The sequence below is a fragment of the Blastomyces dermatitidis genome, assembly GCF_000003525.1.
Source record: "Blastomyces dermatitidis ER-3 genomic scaffold supercont1.14, whole genome shotgun sequence".
In the NCBI taxonomy this organism is placed as follows: Eukaryota; Fungi; Ascomycota; class Eurotiomycetes; order Onygenales; family Ajellomycetaceae; genus Blastomyces; species Blastomyces dermatitidis.
The window spans coordinates 973,604-994,842 of NW_025544787.1; the positions used below are offsets into that span (position 1 = coordinate 973,604).

Consider the following 21,239-nt stretch of genomic DNA (forward strand, 5'->3'; position numbering starts at 1 on the left):
AGCGGGGGAAATAGATTGTTTAGCAGCTAAATGAATAAGTGCAACATCAATCCTTTATGGCTCTATTTATGAGCTGTGTCCTAGTCAATGTACGTCATGTCCTGGCTGCTGCTGTGGCTAATAAGAATTGTCGATGTACTGCGAGATTTTGAGGCTTGGTTGGGTTGGTTCCAGTTCCAGCCTAACCCAAAGCATCCACGCGGCTCCAATTCCCAATTCAGGCTGGGACAAGCAACTTATACTGTGCTGTGCATCCTGGACAACTTCCACCACATCCATCCTCCTCCGACAGCTCTCGTCTGTCTCCCGTCGCATGTCATTCTTTCACTTCTGAGCAATACTCTCTTCATCCTCTACTATCCTGACACCGTTGTCCTCGATCCAGCGGACCCGTTGTTGCGTTGGCCGTTGACCGAGACTTTCTCTGTGTCTGTCTCCACCACAACCAACCCTAGCACCCATCCCATCCCGCGTCCGCCTCCTCCTCCCACGTCCATCAGGATTTACCGACCATCCGTTGACCACTACTGCTCTGTGGCCCGACCCACCTGCCATCATTTCGGCGTTCCAGCATCTTCAGCTTTCTTCTTGCGATCCCATCCCATCATAGGCTCGCTGGTCACCCATTTCTTCTTCCTGGGTTTCCCCGTCGTTCGCTTGACTCCAGCTCAACTACAGAGTACCCCGGTCGCGTCTCTCAGCAATTTTTTTCCTCTGCGCCCACACACCGCAAGCCCGCAAACCATACCTGGCCCTGCCGAGGCGCGCCCACCAAAGCTGCACAACACTCCCTGTGCCTAGATCGCACTAAATAACCAAACCCGCTTCATCGTTTTCCGCCACGACACATCACATCATTCGTAACCCTCGCTGGCTCCATCCTAGTATTAACGTTCCTTTGTAGATCGCGAAACGTCCGAGAGGGAGAGCTTTTCCGTGTATCTCTCTTGTCTCCATTTACGCTCTTGTTCTGCCCTTGGTCTTGGCCTCTTCTCGTTTTACTCTCACATTTTATTTGCGAGATTGCTTGTGCCTGGCTGCGGCTCTCACCACGCCGGTACGCTCGACTAGAGTTGGCGCCGGAGTGACGAGACGCCTCTCTTCTCTCGGATAATGGCAGTGGTGGCACCAGCGCCAAACGATCGAAAGCGGGTCAAGGTCTATGAATTGAGAGATAATGACTGGTTTGATAGAGGAACGGGCCTGTGTTCTGCACAGGTCATCGATGTAAGCGCCCCCTCACCCACCTGCCTGGCTCATCTGTACTTTTCTCGTTTGTCATCGCATTAAAACGTTGATACTACCATGCGGCCATCGGAGCTACGTGCGGGAATACAGGCGAAAGATTTGTCTTGACTAATGATGAACTTTCACTGCTTGTTTTAGGATGAACCGAGAATCTACGTTGAATCGGAGGACGAGCCCGGTCGGATGCTTCTAGAATCCAGGATTCGTAGAGATGATGGATATCAGAAACAGCAAGGTCTGCCAGAGCTTTCCTACGCTTGATCGCACATGTTGGAACACGCGCTGATACTCTTTGAGGACAGAAACGTTAATCGTGTGGACTGAGCCTGGTGGCACGGACATGGCGTTGAGCTTCCAGGAAGCTGAGGGATGTGCTGTTATCTGGTTCGTCATAAATCCGTCCCCCCTTCTCTTCCGCGCGATTCAATCGGTTGGTACGGCTGCTAACTGTAACTACGTTTTTAAAGGGAATTCGTAAGCAATGTACAACAGCAAATGCTAGCTTTCACGGGCCCGGGTAAGTTTATTGAAGCATACTTTGCCCCGCGCGCGCGCGATTCCCTAGTCGACCTCCTAGGCTTCGAGGAGGAAATATATTAACTTTTCCGTTAGATGATTCCCTCTCCGATGATGCTCTCGATGCTAGCTTTACGAATCCCGTAACACTGCCTCCGCCGGAGCTCGGAAACCTTGCTGAAATTGAGCAACGAATACGACATGCCAGCATCGGCCCTGGACGAATTTCGCTCACCAAATTTTTAGTCCGCGAAGAATATCTCCTCAAGCTTCTACCGCTGGTCAGCGATGCTGAGGACCTAGAAAGCCTCCCGGATCTACATCGACTATGTAATATTATGAAGTCCATCATCTTGCTTAACGATAATACCCTAATAGAGCTCGTCGTGAGCGATCATGTTATCAGTGGTGTAGTGGGTGCGCTTGAATGTATGTCACTGTCCATTATATTCCCTTAACCTTGATCATGTTTTTGGCGCAACGACAACGACTCATTGTCCACCTAACTCTCTAGATGACCCCGATTTCCCCGCCCACAAAGCAAACCATCGCCAATACCTTAACGATCGCAGTCGATACAAGGAAGTTGTCCCAATTAAGGACCCTCTAATTCTGCGCAAAATCAGACACACCTGGCGGCTACAGTATCTAAAAGATGTGGTCCTCGCACGGATCCTCGACGATCCCACCTTTTCCGTGCTGAATTCCCTAATATTCTTCAACCAAGTCGACATCGTCCAGCACCTCCAAAACAACACCCCTTTCCTCAACGAGCTTTTCGCCGTATTCAACCCGAAAAACATAGACAACAAGCGGAAGGAAGACGCGGTGCAGTTCCTCCATCAATGTGCAGCCATTGCGAAAAATCTCCAAGCTCCCGCCCGCGCCAACCTCCTCGCAAACTTCATCGGCCATGGTCTCTTCTCCGTCATCGCATTTGCGGTAAAACACCCAAACCCCGCCCTGCGGACGACTGGTATCGACATCCTAGTTGCCTTACTAGACCACGACCCGCTCATGATGCGCGGATACATGCTGAAGGCTGTCAATGAGAATAGAGTGCCATTGACGGATACGCTCATAGACTTGCTCCATGCTGAGACGGACCTGGGTGTTAAGAACCAGTTGGCTGATGCGATCAAAGTCCTGTTGGATCCACAGGTGCCTATCCAGGATCCGCTGAGTAGGGCTGGCGCAGATTTCCTAACTAAACTGCGCGCGCAGAACCCTGCTCCCGACACCTTCGTGCAGAATCATTTTGATGAATCTGCGAAAAGGCTCTTTTTGCCGTTAAAGAAGTTGGAGTCTAGGGAATCACGTAAGTTTTTCTTTTTCTTTTTCTTTTCTTTTCTTTCAAGAAAAAAAAAAAAAAAAAAAAAAAAAAAAAAAAAAAAGAGAGCTGAAGAGAGCGCAACAATATTTTTTCATACTACGCCAATGATTGTGGAGATATATGCTAACTGTTGGAACTTTCATCTGATTGTAGTTAATGACCTTACGTTCCAAGAAGTCTCGTTATATTCGCATCTTGTTGATATTCTCACATTTTTTGTTCGGCAGCATTATTTACGGTGTCGAGGATTTATGCATGGTGAATCACTTACGCCTAGGGTTGCGCAATTGTTGACAGTACCGCAGAAACATTTGAAACTAAGTAAGCTATCTATACATTTCATCCTTACCCTGTTGCGCTCTCGGTCGGGAGAAGATCCTTTCTGGGAGTCAGGTTGGATTCAATGAACGTCTTACTGACATTGTGTTTGTCCGAATTAGCTTCTTTGAAATTCTTTCGCACTTTGATAAGTTTACAAGATACCTTCTACGTTGCGCAGATGACCCACAACAACATCTTCGAACTAATCCTAAACATCGTCTACGAAACCATGCCGCGCGACAACCTGCTGAACTCCGCCTGTCTGGATCTCTTCGAATTCGTGAAGCGCGAAAACATCAAAACCATAATCATCCACGTCGTCGAGAAATATAGAGATATTCTCAAGAACATCACGTATGTTGACACGTTCCAGCATCTAATATTTCGCTACGATCAATTGCAAGGATACGGGGCGGCGGCAGAGGCGGACGCGACGTTGTTCAGCCAGGACGAGTCGGGGACCCCACGAATGATCATCAACGGTGGCCAGCGGTGGCACGGAGTGAGGGGAATGGATGCGGCGGAGGAGGAGTACTTCGATACGTCAGATGACGAGGAAGATGAGGTATGCTTCTCATCTCGTGAATTTGAACATGATGAACGGGGGCAAGAAGGGGAAGAACGTGACAAGAGCGTCAAGTTCAATCAGGCGCATTGTTATCGTGATGGGACATCGGTACTTATTGTCGATTACCAACAGGACAAGCAGCAGCAGATGGATACGACGGCGACGAATGCGAACGCGAATGCGTCGACGGCTATTGCGGTTAATGGTTCTGCGTCACCCGTCCTCAAACCTCTGGTCGATTATCCGGATGATGATGACGAGGACGCCATGGATATAAATGTCCAAGGACAACCACAGTCGTCAGACTCAGTGGTTATCCCCATCGACCAAGCGCAACCTCAACCGCAGCCGCAACAGCAAACACAAACACAGCCCGAAACAGCCTCGACATCATCTCCTGACCACCCCACCACCACCTCCAGCCCCCGCCTCCCCGCACACCGCTACACCGAGAAACGCCGGCGCGAAGAAGATGACGATGACGACGAACTCGTCAAGTTATCCTCTGGCACGAAGCGGCGTAGCTCAAGCCTGAGCAGCATCGGCTCATCATCCGGAAGCGTTGGAATCGGTATTGGTTCGTTGAGGAAGAAGAAGAGTTTTTCCGGGATGGGGAAGAATGATGAACGTGAGCGTGGTGGTGCCGATGAGACGGGGACGGGCCCTGGTGGCACTGGTGCGAAGAAGATTTCGATTAGTTTGAACCTGTCATCATTTAAGGCTGGAGCTGCGCGGGGGGGCAAGAATGTGCCTGCGGGTGCGGGAACGAGTGTGGGAGTGGGAGTGGAGTCTGGAACGAGCCAGACAGTGGGTAGTCCCGCCGCAGCCACGTCCACCACACTCATCGCTGAAGGAGAGGAAGATACCCCTGAGAAGACGGATGGCGGCAGTGGCGTTGTAGCTAGCGATGCGAGTGATGTTGATGATGATGATGATGGCGGCGGTGGTGGTGGTGGTGGTGGGGCTAGTGGGGATAGCGGAGGCCGCGAAGCCAGGAGGAGCGTTGGTGTCGGCGCCACATAGAAAGCCGATTTGCCCCATGCTACCTTTTGCGTTGTGTTGCGTTGCGTTGCGTTGCGTTGCATTGTGTTGCGTTGCGTCATGTTGCGTTTACATGGAATTGAACTGCCAGGGGCGTCGTGCTATTCCTTCCTGATTGCTGTTGCTTGCTGAGTTTTATTTGAACTTGGGGGCTTTTGCCTTGGGCTTTTGGCTTTGGTCTGGTTGGTGGATGGGTGTTTGGTCGTTCCTGACTTTTGATTTGTTCAATTCACTTTTCTTTTGCCTCTATGCTTTTTCTCTCTCTGCGTGTGTATTCTCTATAAGTGAATGTGAAAGGGTGAAAGGTGAGGCCAATTGTCTGTGTCATATGTGGAGTTCTACTTTACTTTTCTTCTGACCTGGCTCCTTATGCCCTTTTCACACATACTTCCCGATCCGTGTCCGTATATGATGTATCTATCCTACGCATTCTCACCATGAATTTCCTTTTCCTTCCTTTTTTGTTTTCTCTGAAGGTTTAAAATTATAGGAAAGAAGAGCCATAAGGTGTATGAATTGATTTGATACAGGGGTGAGAAAGAGGAGAGAGAAAGATCAACACAGCCATATTCCTAGATACACAAACGAAATACTTGAGATCATTTTTAAAAATGTTGTTTGCTTTGACAACTAGATACTGCGTGATCTCGATATTTTTTTCATCTGAGTTGAGTGTAGTAAATGTGTAAATTCGGAAGATTCATCTATCAATGATTGACATATTAATTAGCATGAGGCTAGGAAGTGCCGCAGGTATTTCAAGAAGGTGTGTTTGTAGGGAAATAGTATGTTGTAACTTATTTGGTCGCTAGGTAAACAAAATTCTCCGCATGAAGATATACCTCAATAAGCTTCTACAAAGAGCACTGTACACCTAATCTGCATGCATAGGCTTTTCTATACCTAAAACCCCCTGGCACGCCGTCAATCCCGATCCACTGAAGGAAAAAAGAGGAAAAAACTCCCCCAAGAAATGACCCTAACCACACCACATATCACGGCAAACAGCTTCCTAACAACAACGACCACCACCAGCACAAGCTCCACAACGACAGATGACCCAGAGCCCGTACTAATATACTTCATCACCGGAAACCCAGGGCTTATATCCTACTATCATGCATACCTTTCCCTTCTAAGTTCAGAACTCTCTCCTGGTACCGATGTTGATGGTTGTGGTGCTCCTGATAGCGGGAGCTGGAGCAACAGCAACAGCAACCGCAACATCCCCCAATGCATCATCCATGGAAAAAGCATGGGCGGTTTTGAGATTATTGAAAATGACCGAGGTGTGAGTAACGTTAATGGAGGGACAGAAGCGCAAGCGCACCCAAGAGCAGCAGCAGCAACGAATACGAAGCTATACAACCTCTCAGAACAGATTGAGCATGTGGAGCGCAACCTGAACGATTTCGTGGATGCATGGCGTGCGAGGATGGATTGGAGACAGGAGACGGACGGCAACGGCGTTGCTCAAGAAGAAGAAGAAGAAGGAGGAGGAGGAGTAGAACGACGGCAGCGCGGAGGTGCTAATGTGATTTTAATCGGCCATTCGGTTGGTGCGTATGTCGCTATGGAGCTCATAAGACGACAGCGGGAGAGGAATAGTAAGAGACAGACGAAGACATCATCATCAGCCGGCAAGGGGGAATGTGGAAATGGAAATGATGGTGCGATGGACATTATCGGCGGAATCCTGCTGTTTCCGACTGTGGTTGATATTGCGAAGAGTTCGTCTGGGAGGAAGTTGACTGTTCGTTTATTTTGGGTTTTACTTTTTTTTAATCACTGCCTCTTTATTTCGATTTTGTGTATACTTTTCCCCCTATCTCATGTTTAAATGTCTTCTACGCTTATGGCATATACATACCCCCTCATCTATCCGTCCATCCCTACAAAATACCTTTTATCCTACCATGTTGGCATACAGACTACTTTACTAACAAACATCCAAATTCGCAGCGACTTCTCTACATTCCTTACCTAGCCTTACTCACAAGCCTGCTAGTCAAGCTCCTCGTATTTATACTGCCGGGATCTTGGTTACGCAGCGTGGTGGGGATGGTTATGGGTTCGCCCCCAGGAAACGCAATTGACACAACAGTGGAGTTTTTAAGGAGTAGACGGGGTGTTGAGCAAGCGATGTGAGTAATAGATGCGATTTTTCTCTCTTTTAAAATGTGTTCTCTTTCGTATTGGCTGTTTTCTCTTTCTTTCTATCTCTTGCCCCTTATTCCTTCGAACTCCCCGTTTCTTTTCCCAATTGCGCACATGGGGTTAAAAAATAACCTCCACTAACTAAACATCAACCACGGCATATACAGACACATGGCCGCAGACGAAATGCGCGAGATAACATCCGACACATGGAGTGACGAGATTTGGGGCATAGTTTCGTCATCACCCGCACGTTCATCAACGCCAATATCAACCACAGCTTCAGTGCCAGCAAAGGTACCACTGAATCTGGTGCTATATTTTGCACAGCAAGATCATTGGGTAGCTGATCAGACGAGAGACGATATTATTCGAGCTAGGGGTGGTATGGAAAAGGGCACGGGTAGTAATGGTCCCAGGATGCAAGTGTGCGAGGATGGAGTGGTGCATGGGTTTTGCATTCGTGAGCACTCATTTTCTTTCTTTATCCTTTCATATTTCTCATTCTCCTGCTGTTTCTAAGAAAGTTATGAGCTTGCGAGGTGGCAAATGATCACTGGAGAGGGGATGAAGTTCTAGTTCTGACTAACTCCTCCCCTGTTTCTCATATATAGGGCATAGCGATATCATGGCAAAAAAGACCGCCGCGTGGGTGAGGGATATTATCCAAGGGCGACAGAACGGCCAGCGGTTCACTACAACCGCGTAGGCAGATAGGCAATACATAGACCCATACTCTCAATAGATCCCTTGTTTTTGTCTGGCAGAGAGACGGCGCATGGGGATGCCGAAGACATAATCAATAGGTGTCACAAAAAGCCGTAGGAACAGACTATCTAGCTATTTGCCAAAAGTCCTCCCGTCCAATTAAGGCCTAAGTCGTATATAGAAACTACATTCAAGTAGCCTCTAGGTCACTGTGCGGGAGCTTGATAAGCCTTTCTGAAAAGCGCACCAAGTACATCACTTCCTGCGGTGGTTGTTGGTAACTGCGGTGGAGCAGCGGGCGGAACTGGCCAATACCCGCTTCCCTGCTGCCCGTGATGTTGATGTTGATGATGTTGCTGCTGCTGCTGCGTTTCTGAATCGACGTTTCGTAACGCGGGACTGTGAACCTTCACGCTCCACTCATCATCCTGCTGCCTCTGCTGTCCAAACAACTCTTTCAGCGAAATCTGCCGATCCATGGGCACACCACCCTGATACAACTCCTGATCTCCATGAACCTGCGCATCACCCAGGTTTGCCTCCGCAGCAGCCCTCTCCTGCGCAAATTTCCTACTCTCCCCACCATGCACTGCACACTCTTTAATAATCTGCGCATTCAACGTCCTAGTCTCCGCCGTGGAGCTAGGAGGGGGCTCCGAGAAGATCCACAGCCCATAAATAACCGACTGACGACCATCCGCCGACTTGATCGTGGTCGCGCTAGGCTCCGTGCCCGTCGACGCAACTTTCAAAATGACATATTCCTCCGTAATCTCCACATCCTCGCCGTCCGCAAGCATGGCTTCGAAATTCTGCATGCCGCGCCGGTTCAGGACCAGCACACTATAGCGCTCCTCGCCCAGCTCGCCCTGGGTCAGCTGGCAGACAAACATGGTGCCTTCGATGCCGCTCTTCTCCCACAGCTGCGTCGTAGCGCTGAAATTGTAGACGACAGCGTAGGGGGCGAGGGAGAGGATGGAGCGGATGTCTGGATTGTGGCGCTGGAGTACGGCGAGGTTGAGCTCTTCGTTCGTGCGCGTTGGGGGTTTTAGCTGCGAAGGGTCGGTGGCCATGGAGGAGGAGCCGTTGGCGGCAATCCGGGTGTCTGAGATGTAGTTATTTTGAATATCTGATTCGTAGTCAGAAGGCTGGGCCAGGTTTGAGGGATTGCGGTTGTGGGAGGATCGATAGGAGGGTTGTTGATGATTGTTGCTGGGCATGTTACTGCTCCGGTCTTGACCCCGTCTGAGAGGCATGGCTGCGGCTGCTCTATTATGCTACTGTACTGTGTATTGTAGTTATGTTCCAGTTGGGTGAATTAGTTAAAGGGAAGGCGGCAGTGGTGAAGGTTGTTGACATTGAGAGATTGAGGCTGATGAGGATAAACAAAGAAAAGTAACGTGAGGAGGAACTTATTTAAATCGGCTGTGGCTTGGAACAAACGGCTCGGCCGACGACGTCAACGACAACTAAATATGTCCACCAACATCTGGACTTGGACTTAAACAGTTGAGGTATTATATCAACCCCTGATTAATGCATATAATACAACGAAATGTGACTCCAATTGATGTGCTTTGAGCTCGTTCTTCCGCTTCTCCGTTATCTTCACACCCTCAGCCCCTCTTCTAAACACATGAGCGAAGCTTATTTGGCTTTCAGCTTGCCACACCAGCCTAAGAACCGCCCAGCTGACCGGTTAGCACAAGGGTTTGTGAACATCTGTCATGAACGCATCGCGGTGGAAGCGCTCAATGTATCAACGTATTTAGCTTTGTCGCCATGAGGAGCAGATAAACGTGGTTGGGCTCTTTTACGTATCTACTCATCCTCAATCGCTTAGTTACCACCCCGCAAACCATGGCCCCGAGCGACGCCCACGAACCCGCCACCGCCCCCGCCCCTGGCCCCGCAGATGTGCCAGGCGCTTTCCCTGACACCCTCGACAACGACGACGGGGATAGCTCCCTATCCTCCGGTCTCCAGTCTATCTCTCGAGCCCTTAAAGCTAGGAGGTCTGAATATATCCGCCCGCGGAAACTCCGCGTGAAAATCGGGACGTGGAATGTTGCCGCCTTACCAGGTACAGAGGACGACGTGGCCTATTGGTTCGCCAAAAGAGCTGGACGGTCACCGAATTTACCGTCGAAGCCCTTTGGCGACAGGACAAACGATATACATGCTAGATCGGGGAATACCAAGAATGGCCTTCGGCGCTCTGGCAAGGCGGGATCCTGGGTCGATCAGGAATTGGCAGGTTGTGGATCTGTACAGTTGGCTGCTGGCGAACCTGTCTCGGCTGGGCCTGGGGCTGCGGGCGCCGACGATATCGATATTTATGTGCTGGGACTACAGGAAATTGTGGACGTTTCATCTCCGTCGGAGTCGCTGAAGCCATATGTCGATCCGGCGCCGTCCAATCGATGGAAGGAAGCCGTTCGGAATGCGCTGCCCCCGGGCTATAAAATGGTAGCGTCGCAGCAATTGGTTGGCCTACTTCTACTAATATTCGCATCTCCATCAGTGGCGCCAACGATATCTTCTATCAGTTCCGTGGGTGTAGGCACTGGGTTGATGGGGTACATGGGGAATAAGGGCGGAGTAGCTACGCGAATAGTCGTAGGAGGAACAACTCGACTCGTCTTTGTCAATTGCCATTTAGCGGCCGGTGCAGATAAGGGCAGTTTGGACAGGAGGAACTGGGATGTTGCGCAGATTATCAACCGCACCAAATTCGATCCTCTAGACGAGGAGGATATCTTGGGCGACGACGGTAACACGATCGGCTACGAGGACTTTGCTTTTTGGTTTGGCGACCTTAATTATCGCCTGGACGATATTCCTGGTGACGACGTACGTCGGCTATTACATTTACATACCGGAAATAAGTTCCGTGGGACGAGCTCTCCTCGCATTCCTAATGAAAATGTGCCGCTTTCCCCGTCAACACAGAATAGCAATGGGAATAGTTTTGCTTCTTCTGACCAACTGCCAATAAATACAATATCAAATTCCGGATTTACCGAGCCGCTTATAACATTGGAGGACAATTCTATCATCGAACCGCTTCTTGATCCAATGTCCCTTGAAACTACCCTCGCTTCTCTACTCCCTCATGATCAGCTTCACAGGCAGCAACAGACGGGGAAAGCATTTCAGGACGGTTGGAGAGAGGGAGACATTTCCTTTTTGCCAACCTACAAATACGATATCGGAACCACCGGCACATTTGACTCAAGTGAAAAACAACGTGGACCTAGCTGGTGCGATCGAATCCTGTTTCGGTCACGGCATGATTTTTTAGAATACAAGCGGAAGGTTAAGGAGGCCGAGGAAGCAAAGAAAAGAGATGAGGAAATGAAGGCCCTTGGCTTAGGACAAGGGGAGGAAGATGATAACGTTCTTTTTGACTACGATCCGGATTTAGATGGTGCCAATGATTATGACGAGAATGAAGATACAGTGGAGCCCAGCAGCGCTCCTCATAGTAGTCAGTTGGAGCACATAGACACGATTCAAATGACCTATTATACATCACATCAAGAGATCGTGTCGTCCGACCACAAGCCGTTGGATGCGGAATTTGTCCTTAGTTTTGATGCCGTCGATCCGGGGTTGAAGGCCAAAGTACATCAGGAAGTTGTCCGCGAGTTGGACAAAGCAGAAAACGAGAACCGACCTGGAGTGACAATTGTTGTGGAGAATCAACCAGAGGACAGCAGAGAGGACTACCAGACATCCTCCCTCGCTAACGATCCGAACGCTGTCAACTTTGGTCAGGTACGATACGATGTTCCTGTGTCGCGCAACGTGACGATTGCCAACACAAGCGGAGCCCCGGCGACGTTCGGTTTCTACTATAGCCCATCAGATAATGGAGGAGAAAGTGTTGCAACTCCTTCCTGGCTTCATCTTCGGGTAGACGGGAATCCCGATGCCGATGCCCAACATCCCAAAAGTCGCCCGGAGTACACATTACAACCTGGTGATACGATAAATGTACAGCTGATTCTATGTATATACGATATCAATTATGTTCGGGAGTTAAATAACGGGGAGGCGCAAATCGAGGATGTTTTAATTTTACAGGTCACTAACGGGAGGGATTACTTCATTCCGGTACACGCTACTTGGATTCCGACGTGTTTTGGTTTTTCTCTAGATGAGCTTACACGGATGCCAGAAGATGGAGCCCGCCAGCTTGATATCAAGGCTCAACCACTACGCTCAAGCGAAAATCATGACAAACAGGGTACCCGCGTGTCAGCGCCTCGCGAGCTCTTCAGATTGACAGAGGCGATAGCTGACCTTACAGAACGGGCTGTCGCAGAATGGGGCCAGGTTGGAGATAATAATTTCGAAAATAATCCGCCGCCCTGGGATACCGAGAAAGGAGGGTGGCCGTTCGAAGAGCAAACATGGGGCTTCACAAATAATCACGAACGATATCACCTTCTTTCCCGCGTCCGAGATGCCCTGGATACCAATTCACCCCTTACATCCATATTCCCCCCCGAGCTCCGATCCCAAAATAGAGTTGAACTCCTTGCAGAAACGCTCCTATCATTCCTCAAATCTATCCGCGGCGGCATGATCACCGCCCCACTTTGGCACGAACTAGAACAAATAGTAATAAGCAACGAAAAGTCCAAATCCCCACCATCCACCGAACAATCCCAATCAAGAATCCTCGAAGCTCTGTCCTCCTCCCCCGCTCATAGCGTCTCTTTCACTTTCCTTACTTTCATGCTAAATCGTATCACCAATGAAATTGCCCCTCTTTCAACTCCAGCCGCTCAAACAACTCCGACATCCCCGACAACACCCCTGGAAACCCCATCGATATCTACAGCTTCCCTACCCGGCTCCCCATCATCAACGCCAGTACCTCCTTCTTCAGCCACCTCAAGTTCTGCGACCGCATCCCCACCACTTTCAATTAACCCTCTGTCTAGAACGTTTAGTATCCGCCGAGGGAATCCACTCAACTACTCATCATCCGCCGGAACCCACACTGACACCACGGGTGCTCCTGCTGCTGCTGCTGCCACGGTGGGAGCGAAGCCAACGACCGCGTCCGCAAGGCGCCAAGCAGTCAAGAAGGTGTTTACGAAAATATTTGCAGAAACAATATTTTCGAGTGATATTCCGCGGCCGGAGAAGGATAAAGAGAGGCGACTGTGCGAGGAGAGACGGAGGCGGGTGTTGGAGCCGTTTTTGGAGTGATTCTCCCTGGCGCCATTTTCTCCGCCTCTTCTTCTTTGCTTTTGCCGGATGGGAATGCTTTCAAGCTATATATCCGCCGTGTTTATTAACAGTTTTCATTTGTATATCCTTGTTTTGTTGCTTCATATTTTCCGGCTCTCGTTTAGAGTCGCTAGTTATGTGTTTGGAGTGATTGCCCTAGATATATATATTATGCGTCCCGAGACGTTCTGAGCTGCATAGAGCAATATACGAAACTACGTTTGACGTTTCATGTTCCCCACAGCAATATATACATGTATACCTACCCAACTTCCATGAAATAAACTCTCAGTTCCAGGTCCCAAAACAGCTTAGCTGAATTCACCTCAAGGATTCCGGACACCTTCCCTATTTCAGTTTAGTTTCCAAACTCTATCCACCAACCTTATATTTCCTGCGCTCAACCTTGCTATGTGATACCAACGACACAAGAGAACTCGCGCACGGCGCAAAAGCTACGGATAGAACTTGCCTTCTTATAGTGAAAAACACAGAGCCTACCTAAAAGGGTGTCTGTCTCTTTTAGATAAAATAAGTTGGAGGGAGGGGTTCTATGTAACACCCTCATAGCCTACAGATGAGAGCTCAATATATCAGCCTTTCTTAGGCCTTGATCTGATCTTGATATGCTAATATGTTAAAATTAAAAGGTAGTACTGTCTGCATGCACACGACGAGGTATATCGAGGAAAATCATTGAGGAATATTGTCAGCTACAGATGCGGGATTTATTCCCTTCTTTCACATTATATCTTCGGCACAACATGGACTTGCTTTGCGTTTGTTAATGTTCATATTCGTACGATGGAGGATAATCTTGTCAAAGCCGTTGATAACGCATTTTCTATACATACACATAACATATTCATGCAAATTTCAAATGAAGCCATGTCTATCTTGCATTCCGTCCACCCCCAATAGCCCCGTGCATCATTCGGTTGCGTGGCATCCATAACGTAGAGGATCCACAGTATACAAGAGAGAAGAGGTAGGTAGGTTCTGGGAGAAATAGAAATAGAGAAATGGGGAAGATAGAGAAATTCCGCCGGCCGGGGAAAAGATTCTGAATAGCTAACTAGCTAGCTTGACTACTTGCTCGATATCAATTGGAACCAGGTGTCTCTTATGGCGCGTTTGACTGTCCATTAAACTGATTGTAAGGTAAAAAGTCATTATAAGGCATGCGAGGCAGTTCCAAGGGGATTGATTGATTGATTGATTGGGAAGGCCCAAAACTCAAATCAAGGGACAAGAGAAGGGGGGAAAAGAAGAAGAAGGAAATGGTCGGTCCTATGCAATTTCGCTGATGATCGCTCAAAGTTGCTCGACGTAAATATTCCCCGTGAACAAACACGGAATGAAGACACGCTATTATAATTGGAAGGGGAGAAGAGGACGAAAAAAAAGGAAAATATGAAAAGCTGAAAAAAACTTTAGAAATTACAGAATATACCAGAATACAACCTAGTGAAAGTCCCGAAGATACATCCTAAACCAAGCCCAACACGAAATACCCAATGCCTGGGGACCAAAGTCACGACGAAGTTCATGCCGAAGCAAAAAGTGAAAAAAAGGAAAGATGCATGCGACAATAAATAGAAGAGATAACGGGGAAATAAGAATAAAGAGTGATTCCAATCCAGAATTCCAACAGAGAAAGAAGAAAATCCAAAAACAATATAGTTGGGAATAAATAAGAAATAAATAATAAAATAATAAATAATAAATGCTCCGTCCCTATCCTTCCCATCCGTCCAAGAAAGTCGAGCAAATCAATAGAAGACGAGGATGAATCAAAACAAATCGCAAAGCACCCACACATGCACACGCACACGCATCCTAACTTGGAAAAAGGGAAACGTTCCCCCATAAATAACTTCCTTCCCAAGCCAAGCCAAACACATGAAATAAAAGAAGGTAACTCAGCAAATTAAAGACAAGCAAAAAGTTAAAAAATAAAACAAAAAATAACCGAAAAAATGGAAAAAAACGAGGGACAAGTGGGAAACATAATAAAAAAAATCACAAGGTATTACCATCCATATTTTCCCTCCATTTTTTTCGTCCCCGCCTCCAACCCCCCGATGATAAAACGCAAAAAGATCCCATCTCCAAATGCAATTTCTTGTACAAAAAGAAATGAGGGCGAAAGGGGAAAAAGCGAGTTCGTTCCGTGCCTCTCCCCAACGCCGTCGCAAAACCTCCTGAAAATAAGCGTTGCAACGATCCCCGGTGTCATTCCTGAATATCGCGCGCCGCATCACCCCAAAAGCAAAAGCAAAGAGAAGTAGAGAGAATCAAGTTGAAACGCCCCCGTGTCCGCAAACGAAGAAAACAAATTTAAGTCGTGAAACGCTGTTGTGTTTTTGCCGCTTTTTTCCCCTCAATTAAATGTTTAGTCCTTCAATTTTCCCTCTGACTTAGCCCCAGACGGAAGCCTGGACACCCAATGAGTTCTTGGATCGCCACATGCCGCTTCCATTACCCCAACTCAGGCCGACATGGCCGGAGGATTCGTTCGCTCCAGAGCCAGAGGCTGGGGCAGTGGTTGAGCTGGAAGGGTTGGATGCAGAGGAAGTAGACCGTTCGTTCCCGTTCCCGCCCGTGTTTGTATTGGTGTTCGCGGCCTCGTCTGGAGAAAAACCGTAACCCAAGGGAGAAGGAAGTGGAGTTGTTGAGCGCTTATTCAAAGCTGGGTTACTCGCCTGGTTGCTGGTGGATTGCTGGGGGGCAGGGCGAGACCCAATGGGTCCAACAGATGTAACATTTTGTTTCGAGCCGAGCTGACGAGAGGCGGAATCCGCGTTGCCGCTTCCAGGGGAGGAGGTATGCGGTTGTTGCTGCTGCTGGCCAGGGTTGGTGTCAAAGATACCGTACGAGGTGGGTCCAGAGCTGGGGGAGGCATTGCTGTTGGCTGGTGAGCTGGACTGGGGAACGACAGGAGATGGCCTAGTGTTGGCTCCCGACGTGGACTGGGGAACACTTTCGGAGCTACCCTGCACCTGGGTTTGACCAAGGCCAAAGGGATCTACACCTCTAGGGGAAGGGCCTCTTACCCCTGCGGCAGTGGCAGCAGGATTGCCAGATGATTGATTTTCCTGACGAGAGCCCTGATGCTCCTCAGCCATGCCACCACTGGGGTAGAAATCGGGACTAGCATTGCCATACAAAGAACGGCGCTGGCGTGCAATCCATTCGCGTCGACTTTCTTCGCTCATCGCAGCGGGGCTCATGGAACGATCGGATTTGTTTCCAGACATTTCGGAGGAAAGGCCTTTTTCCAATGAAAACCCATGTTAAGATACAAGTACAAAACCACATGAACATAGATTTTGGCAGAAAGAAGTAACAGGGAATCGTATACAATGCAAAATAGTAATGATAACACATATTGGTCCGAGAAAGAAAAAGGGAATCAGAATGACCAAAAGAAGACAAGAGATATCAAAGAAAGAAAACGAATAGCAACGCTCGTCACGTACGATGGATCTGCTGCTGATGGTGGTATTTGCGGAGTTCTCCCTCTCGCTGTGCTGCCATACGTCGCTTTGCCTGCATCATCTGCTCTACTTCGTTTGGACGACCTTGGTAACGTTGGGCAGCATAGAAACCTTGCACGTTGGATGCAGAGTGGGGCCGGAGTGATTCGTAGTCGCCAATGGAGCTATGGCGCTGGGGCATTACATTCATCATGCGAGCATCTTTAAGACATATTTTAGGATACGAGAACCAAAAGGGAGGGGTTTTTCTTCTCCAAGGCGGGTGAATAAAACATACCATAGTCTGGGTAGGGGCGGTTCATCATCAGAGGTACAGACTCCCGTCGAGGAATAGCATTGAACAATTTCCCGCTTTTCACCAGGTTATCAATGGCGCGATCAACCTCTTTTTGTCTTATCAGTACGTGGTTCCAAAGAAAAATATAGTTAAGGTTTCCCAAAAAGCTTATGTAATGGTGTTCCAGCGCCAACCATTAAAAAAAAGGCAATTTTAAAGAAATTCCATCCATACCATCAAACTGTGATGAAAACGCAGCTGCATCATCGCGCTGGGAGGTAGAGCTGGTGCCTATAGCCATGAGATAATAGTGTTAGAAGATGATCTTCCATCCTCAAAGCCAGCGTGGCGATGCTGACAAACCTGATCGCGAAGGGGGAGCCGGTTGCTCCCAGGATGCTTGGCGCATGGGAGCCTGCCAGCCTTGGGGTTCGTAATATGCCATGATTATCGACCCGGAATGTCTCCAATATGCAAGGGCCAACGACTTGAGCAAGCTTATAGGACGGGCAGTAATGCAGGACCGGTCGAGAAAAAAGGAATGTATGTTCGCTCGGGAGAGGGGATCGTCACGACTTTCTCAGACCTAAAATACAAGAGCACACGGCTGGTAAGCATTTAAAACAGGTAATATCAAGAGGCAACACGCCACATAGAAGGAGGAGTTATGAGATGGAGAACATATAAATCGAGGATTTGAGATTGAAGCAGCGGAGCAATAGGTGAACTGAAGGAGATGCTGTGGGTTTTAGGTGAATGGGAGCAAATTTAACAGGTTATTATTGCATGGAGTTTGTCATCTCTCCATATATCCCAACTGAAAAATTTCGCTTCATTTGGAGTAGCTTAGCGGATTGACACTTTGCATGGAAGAGAAAAATATGGGGCAAGCCAGTTTTCACTGGATATATTTGGTGGTACTGGTTGATGGGTGATGGAGTGAAGGCAGGTGACAACTCGTATCCCTGAGGTTCAATATACACTCAACGGTGAGAAGAAAATGGGCTCTACAGGTCATAAACTCACAGTACATACAAAAGGAGTGCGACACTGTGATGTCGAATAGTTGTACCCTTTACATATAACTACTTCACTTCAACCACCCACACGAGTCGATGGGGAGAGGAGTGGAGCCAACAGCGGAACAGGCAAGAAATAAACTGAAACCCCTGAGACGAACAAGGGAGGGGAGAAATGGAGAGAGCGTGAGAAGAGAGAGCAAGAAGGAGAAGCCAAGAGAAGGGCGATTCCTCGAGGGCGGTTGAGTAAGTCGGAGGGGGATGATGATGGAAAAGAGAGAGAGAAGGGAAAAGGAGAGTGGGAGCGAGAGAGAGAGGATGCGAGGATGTGAAGGATGTAAAGGATGTTGAGTGAGGATGGATGAAGGGATGAGGGATTGAGGGATGAAGGGTGAGACCTGGCTTGACTGCGAGGCGACGACGAAAAAAAGGCAGCGCCTGGCAGAAAACGGAAAGGCGGGTGCGGTAATCGCTCGTTAGCGGCGGCGCTGGTCGGGTTGGGCCAGTGTCGCCTTGTACTGTAGTTACGTACTGTAGGTAGTTAACTCTGTACCGCCATTATTATTAATTACCACTTACCACTACCACTACACGAAAAAATATCACGAAAATAGCAAATGTTTTTGGTTTTTTTTTTTAAAAAAAAAAATAAAAATAAAAATTGGGATGGTCGAACATGATCCGCTTCCTCTAGAAGTTCATGACTCATCTCATAAAAAGTAAAAAGCCAACCTGCTCAGGAGATGAGAATCTTGCCTCTCCGGAGACAAAGGTGGTTGCTCTGAAATTCTACGTACAGTCTGATACGCGCGCGTTACATACATACGTAGGTTTGGTTCATTATTACAGCTCGTACGGTTTCGTTCGATTGCTCTCAAGGTTGCTTCTGTTATTAATAATTCATTCTTCTAATAGTTAATTAGCACTTGTCACTCACCGCAGTTGAAATCAAATGATATTTTATTTATCTATGAAGCTGATATGTACATTACATGTCCTAGTTCATAGTTCATCCTCCTTTTGGCCTCCTCCATCTTCTGCCGTGTTCGATACAGCAAGCAAAAACCATGAAACCATCAAAGCTGCCTTTCCCACCCACTCGCTCTCTGCCCCTCCATGCACATTGCGGAGCTTCCTAGAAAGATATCCCCCGCATGAGCCGAAAGCCATCTGCAACCCCAAAAGCCATTGATTAGGCGGACGCTTCCGCCCATCCGTTGGCCTATCGAATTTGTGGCCTTGATAATAATAATCGCCTCGCTACCCTACCCTACCTGCACCTCCGTCCGTGGTCTGTATGAAAGCTATGATATAAATAAACCTGAGCGAGTGAGTATCTATCTCTCCTCCCTTCTAGATTTCATCAATGTATCTTCCTCATCGCAATAGAAGGAATAAGAGAACATTCATAAACAATACCCCACATTAGAAAATGGAAATAAGCCATCCTCTGCCCCCCACGAACCATAGCTAATTATCTCTTTCACCCCCAAAATAGTGCAGGTCAAATCAGCAGCCTGTACATACATGGATGTACTGTACACCTCCAGCGCCCATTTGGAGAAGACCAAGATCAAGAAGAAGAGTAAGTTAATAAAAGCGGAGTTGGTGCAGGCTAAATACAAATCTAGTTGTTGGTAGGCGTAACACTTGTCCTTCATCCCCCCCCAGTCCCCTTTTTACTCATCTACAGGAATGAAAATCCACCTTTCTAAATCCCCACCCCTCTTTCTCTCTACACGTTTGCCCCCAAAAAATAGAGAATTATTCATCTAGTGGGAGGATTGTAATGTATGTACATGTACATACATATACTGCGGGGAATAGCGCTGCCTGAATTCCAGTCATGTTATTACCTACTTCCCTTGTTAGTTAGTTATTAAGAAAGTCAATGGGTTTATTTATATTTTCTAACCGTTACGAGTAGATATGCCTGAATAATGTCCTTGTCTGATGAGATATGAGAGAATATACTGGTGATAAAGCCCGCAAGTTTATGTACATGTATCTATCTTGCATTGACATTTCTCTGCAAGACTATGGTGAAATAAGATGAGCATATATATAAGCAACATCTATGCAAATCCTTCTATCCATACGATTTTACCGATGACAGGTGAGGGCCAAGACAATTGATGAAAGCTATTCCCTTCTATCTTCTATAGGAAAAAAAAAGAAAGAAAAGGAGAAAGAAAAGAAAAAAGGGAAACAGTAGAGAACAAACGAGAAAAGACACTATCAGACTGCTACAATCAAGCTTTTAAATATCATCAACCCAGAAAATATTTCTGAAAACCCTCGAGAAAGAAAAGGAAAACAAGACATAAGCCCCTTACCACCTGTTCCTCTTAACATCATCATATCATCATGCCAATCATCATAATTGACAACCGTATGCGGCCCAATTTCTCCTCCCCCTCCGTGCAATGTGCCGTGATGGCCCATTCCTTCTCCCTTGTTCATGCAGGAGCACAAAATCCGCACGGGCATTTTTAGACATATGAATTATCTTTTCCGGTCTCCACGAGCTCTTTCTCCAAGCCCTTGATGTATGCGTGTATAGTCTTACTCCTGTTCTGGGAGAGGCACACAGACAATATACCAGAACCAGTGCGTCGTAGTTTCGAATCCCTTCTGAATAAACAGGCATCCCACTTTCCTTCATCTTATTGCTTCAGTTCTGGACAGGGACGGAGTTTAGTACTCAGTTTTCGAACGAAGGTAGGCCCTTTCTAAAAAGCATCAATGGAGAAGGAAGAGGTAGGTAAAAAATAACACATAAAAGAGCCGTTCAAGTGCCCTACGATACTTGTGCAACCTCGTTTTTCGAGCTGTTGATGTTCGATTGGAACAGCAGCAGCTGTGCTTTATGAGGGCCAAGGACACAGTCAACAGTTTGGCGGTTGGAAAACACAGAGTGCTTATTGAGTAGGGGATCCGAGGGTGCAGGCGAGAAAGGGGGTGAATTGAGGCGCATATCAAGTGCGACTTCTCCACAGAGAGATAAAAGAAAAATTCCGAGAAATCGCTTTGAGAACACCGAGACAAGTTTTATAGGCTGTTTATACTGAATCTGGTGTATAAGGAAAAGTTGGCACAGGAGATTTCTTCTCTCTTTTATGTCCAGGACGCCGGCCAGCCATCATCAGGTCAGCAATATGCGTACTATGGAGCTTTGGTCTCCTCTGTTCTATTCTTATCATGATTGATTCTGGCTCTGCTCAAATAGCCAGTCTTTTTAGATTGCACTTCACCAGCGCAAAGTTAGCCTATACTATTAGTTATCCCCAGCGCGAGCAGAGAG

General features: G+C 47.7%; 6 protein-coding genes across 8 annotated transcripts; 3 read left to right on the forward strand and 3 right to left on the reverse strand.

Moving 5' to 3' along the window:
* The first annotated feature begins 171 nt into the window (after nt 1–171).
* On the forward strand, nt 172–5,722 carry BDCG_09281 (uncharacterized protein). Its single transcript, XM_045425067.1, has 9 exons — nt 172–1,227; nt 1,387–1,483; nt 1,551–1,632; nt 1,716–1,765; nt 1,861–2,193; nt 2,279–3,082; nt 3,251–3,418; nt 3,538–3,983; nt 4,119–5,722. The coding sequence occupies exons 1-9, from the start codon at nt 1,114–1,116 to the stop codon at nt 5,007–5,009; spliced, it is 2,985 nt and encodes a 994-aa protein (XP_045273640.1). The 5' UTR covers nt 172–1,113; the 3' UTR covers nt 5,010–5,722.
* On the reverse strand, nt 265–571 carry BDCG_17953 (uncharacterized protein). Its single transcript, XM_045426993.1, has one exon. The coding sequence runs from the start codon at nt 556–558 to the stop codon at nt 325–327; it is 234 nt and encodes a 77-aa protein (XP_045282882.1). The 5' UTR covers nt 559–571; the 3' UTR covers nt 265–324.
* On the reverse strand, nt 5,510–10,665 carry BDCG_09283 (decapping enzyme Dcp1). Its single transcript, XM_045425069.1, has one exon. It carries the CDS (start codon nt 9,146–9,148, stop codon nt 8,099–8,101), a length of 1,050 nt encoding a protein of 349 aa, XP_045273642.1. The 5' UTR covers nt 9,149–10,665; the 3' UTR covers nt 5,510–8,098.
* BDCG_09282 (uncharacterized protein) lies at nt 5,827–8,302 on the forward strand. The gene is made up of 4 exons (XM_045425068.1): nt 5,827–6,780; nt 6,990–7,171; nt 7,352–7,647; nt 7,799–8,302. The coding sequence occupies exons 1-4, from the start codon at nt 6,001–6,003 to the stop codon at nt 7,891–7,893; spliced, it is 1,353 nt and encodes a 450-aa protein (XP_045273641.1). The 5' UTR covers nt 5,827–6,000; the 3' UTR covers nt 7,894–8,302.
* BDCG_09284 (phosphatase) lies at nt 8,943–14,056 on the forward strand. The gene has a single exon (XM_045425070.1). It carries the CDS (start codon nt 9,753–9,755, stop codon nt 13,116–13,118), a length of 3,366 nt encoding a protein of 1,121 aa, XP_045273643.1. The 5' UTR covers nt 8,943–9,752; the 3' UTR covers nt 13,119–14,056.
* Nucleotides 13,770–18,630, reverse strand: BDCG_09285. 3 transcript variants are annotated; one of them, XM_045425072.1, is made up of 6 exons: nt 17,952–18,630; nt 17,280–17,502; nt 17,151–17,207; nt 16,917–17,024; nt 16,622–16,840; nt 13,770–16,413 (listed from the first exon to the last, which is right to left on the reverse strand). In XM_045425072.1, exons 2-6 carry the CDS (start codon nt 17,359–17,361, stop codon nt 15,560–15,562), a joined length of 1,320 nt encoding a protein of 439 aa, XP_045282883.1. In that variant the 5' UTR covers nt 17,362–17,502; nt 17,952–18,630; the 3' UTR covers nt 13,770–15,559. The 3 variants fall into 3 exon arrangements, with proteins under 3 accessions (XP_045282883.1, XP_045273644.1, XP_045282884.1); XM_045425071.1 differs by having other exon boundaries at nt 13,914–16,413; nt 17,280–17,881; XM_045425073.1 differs by having other exon boundaries at nt 13,914–16,413; nt 17,943–18,630.
* Nucleotides 18,631–21,239: the final 2,609 nt, after the last annotated feature.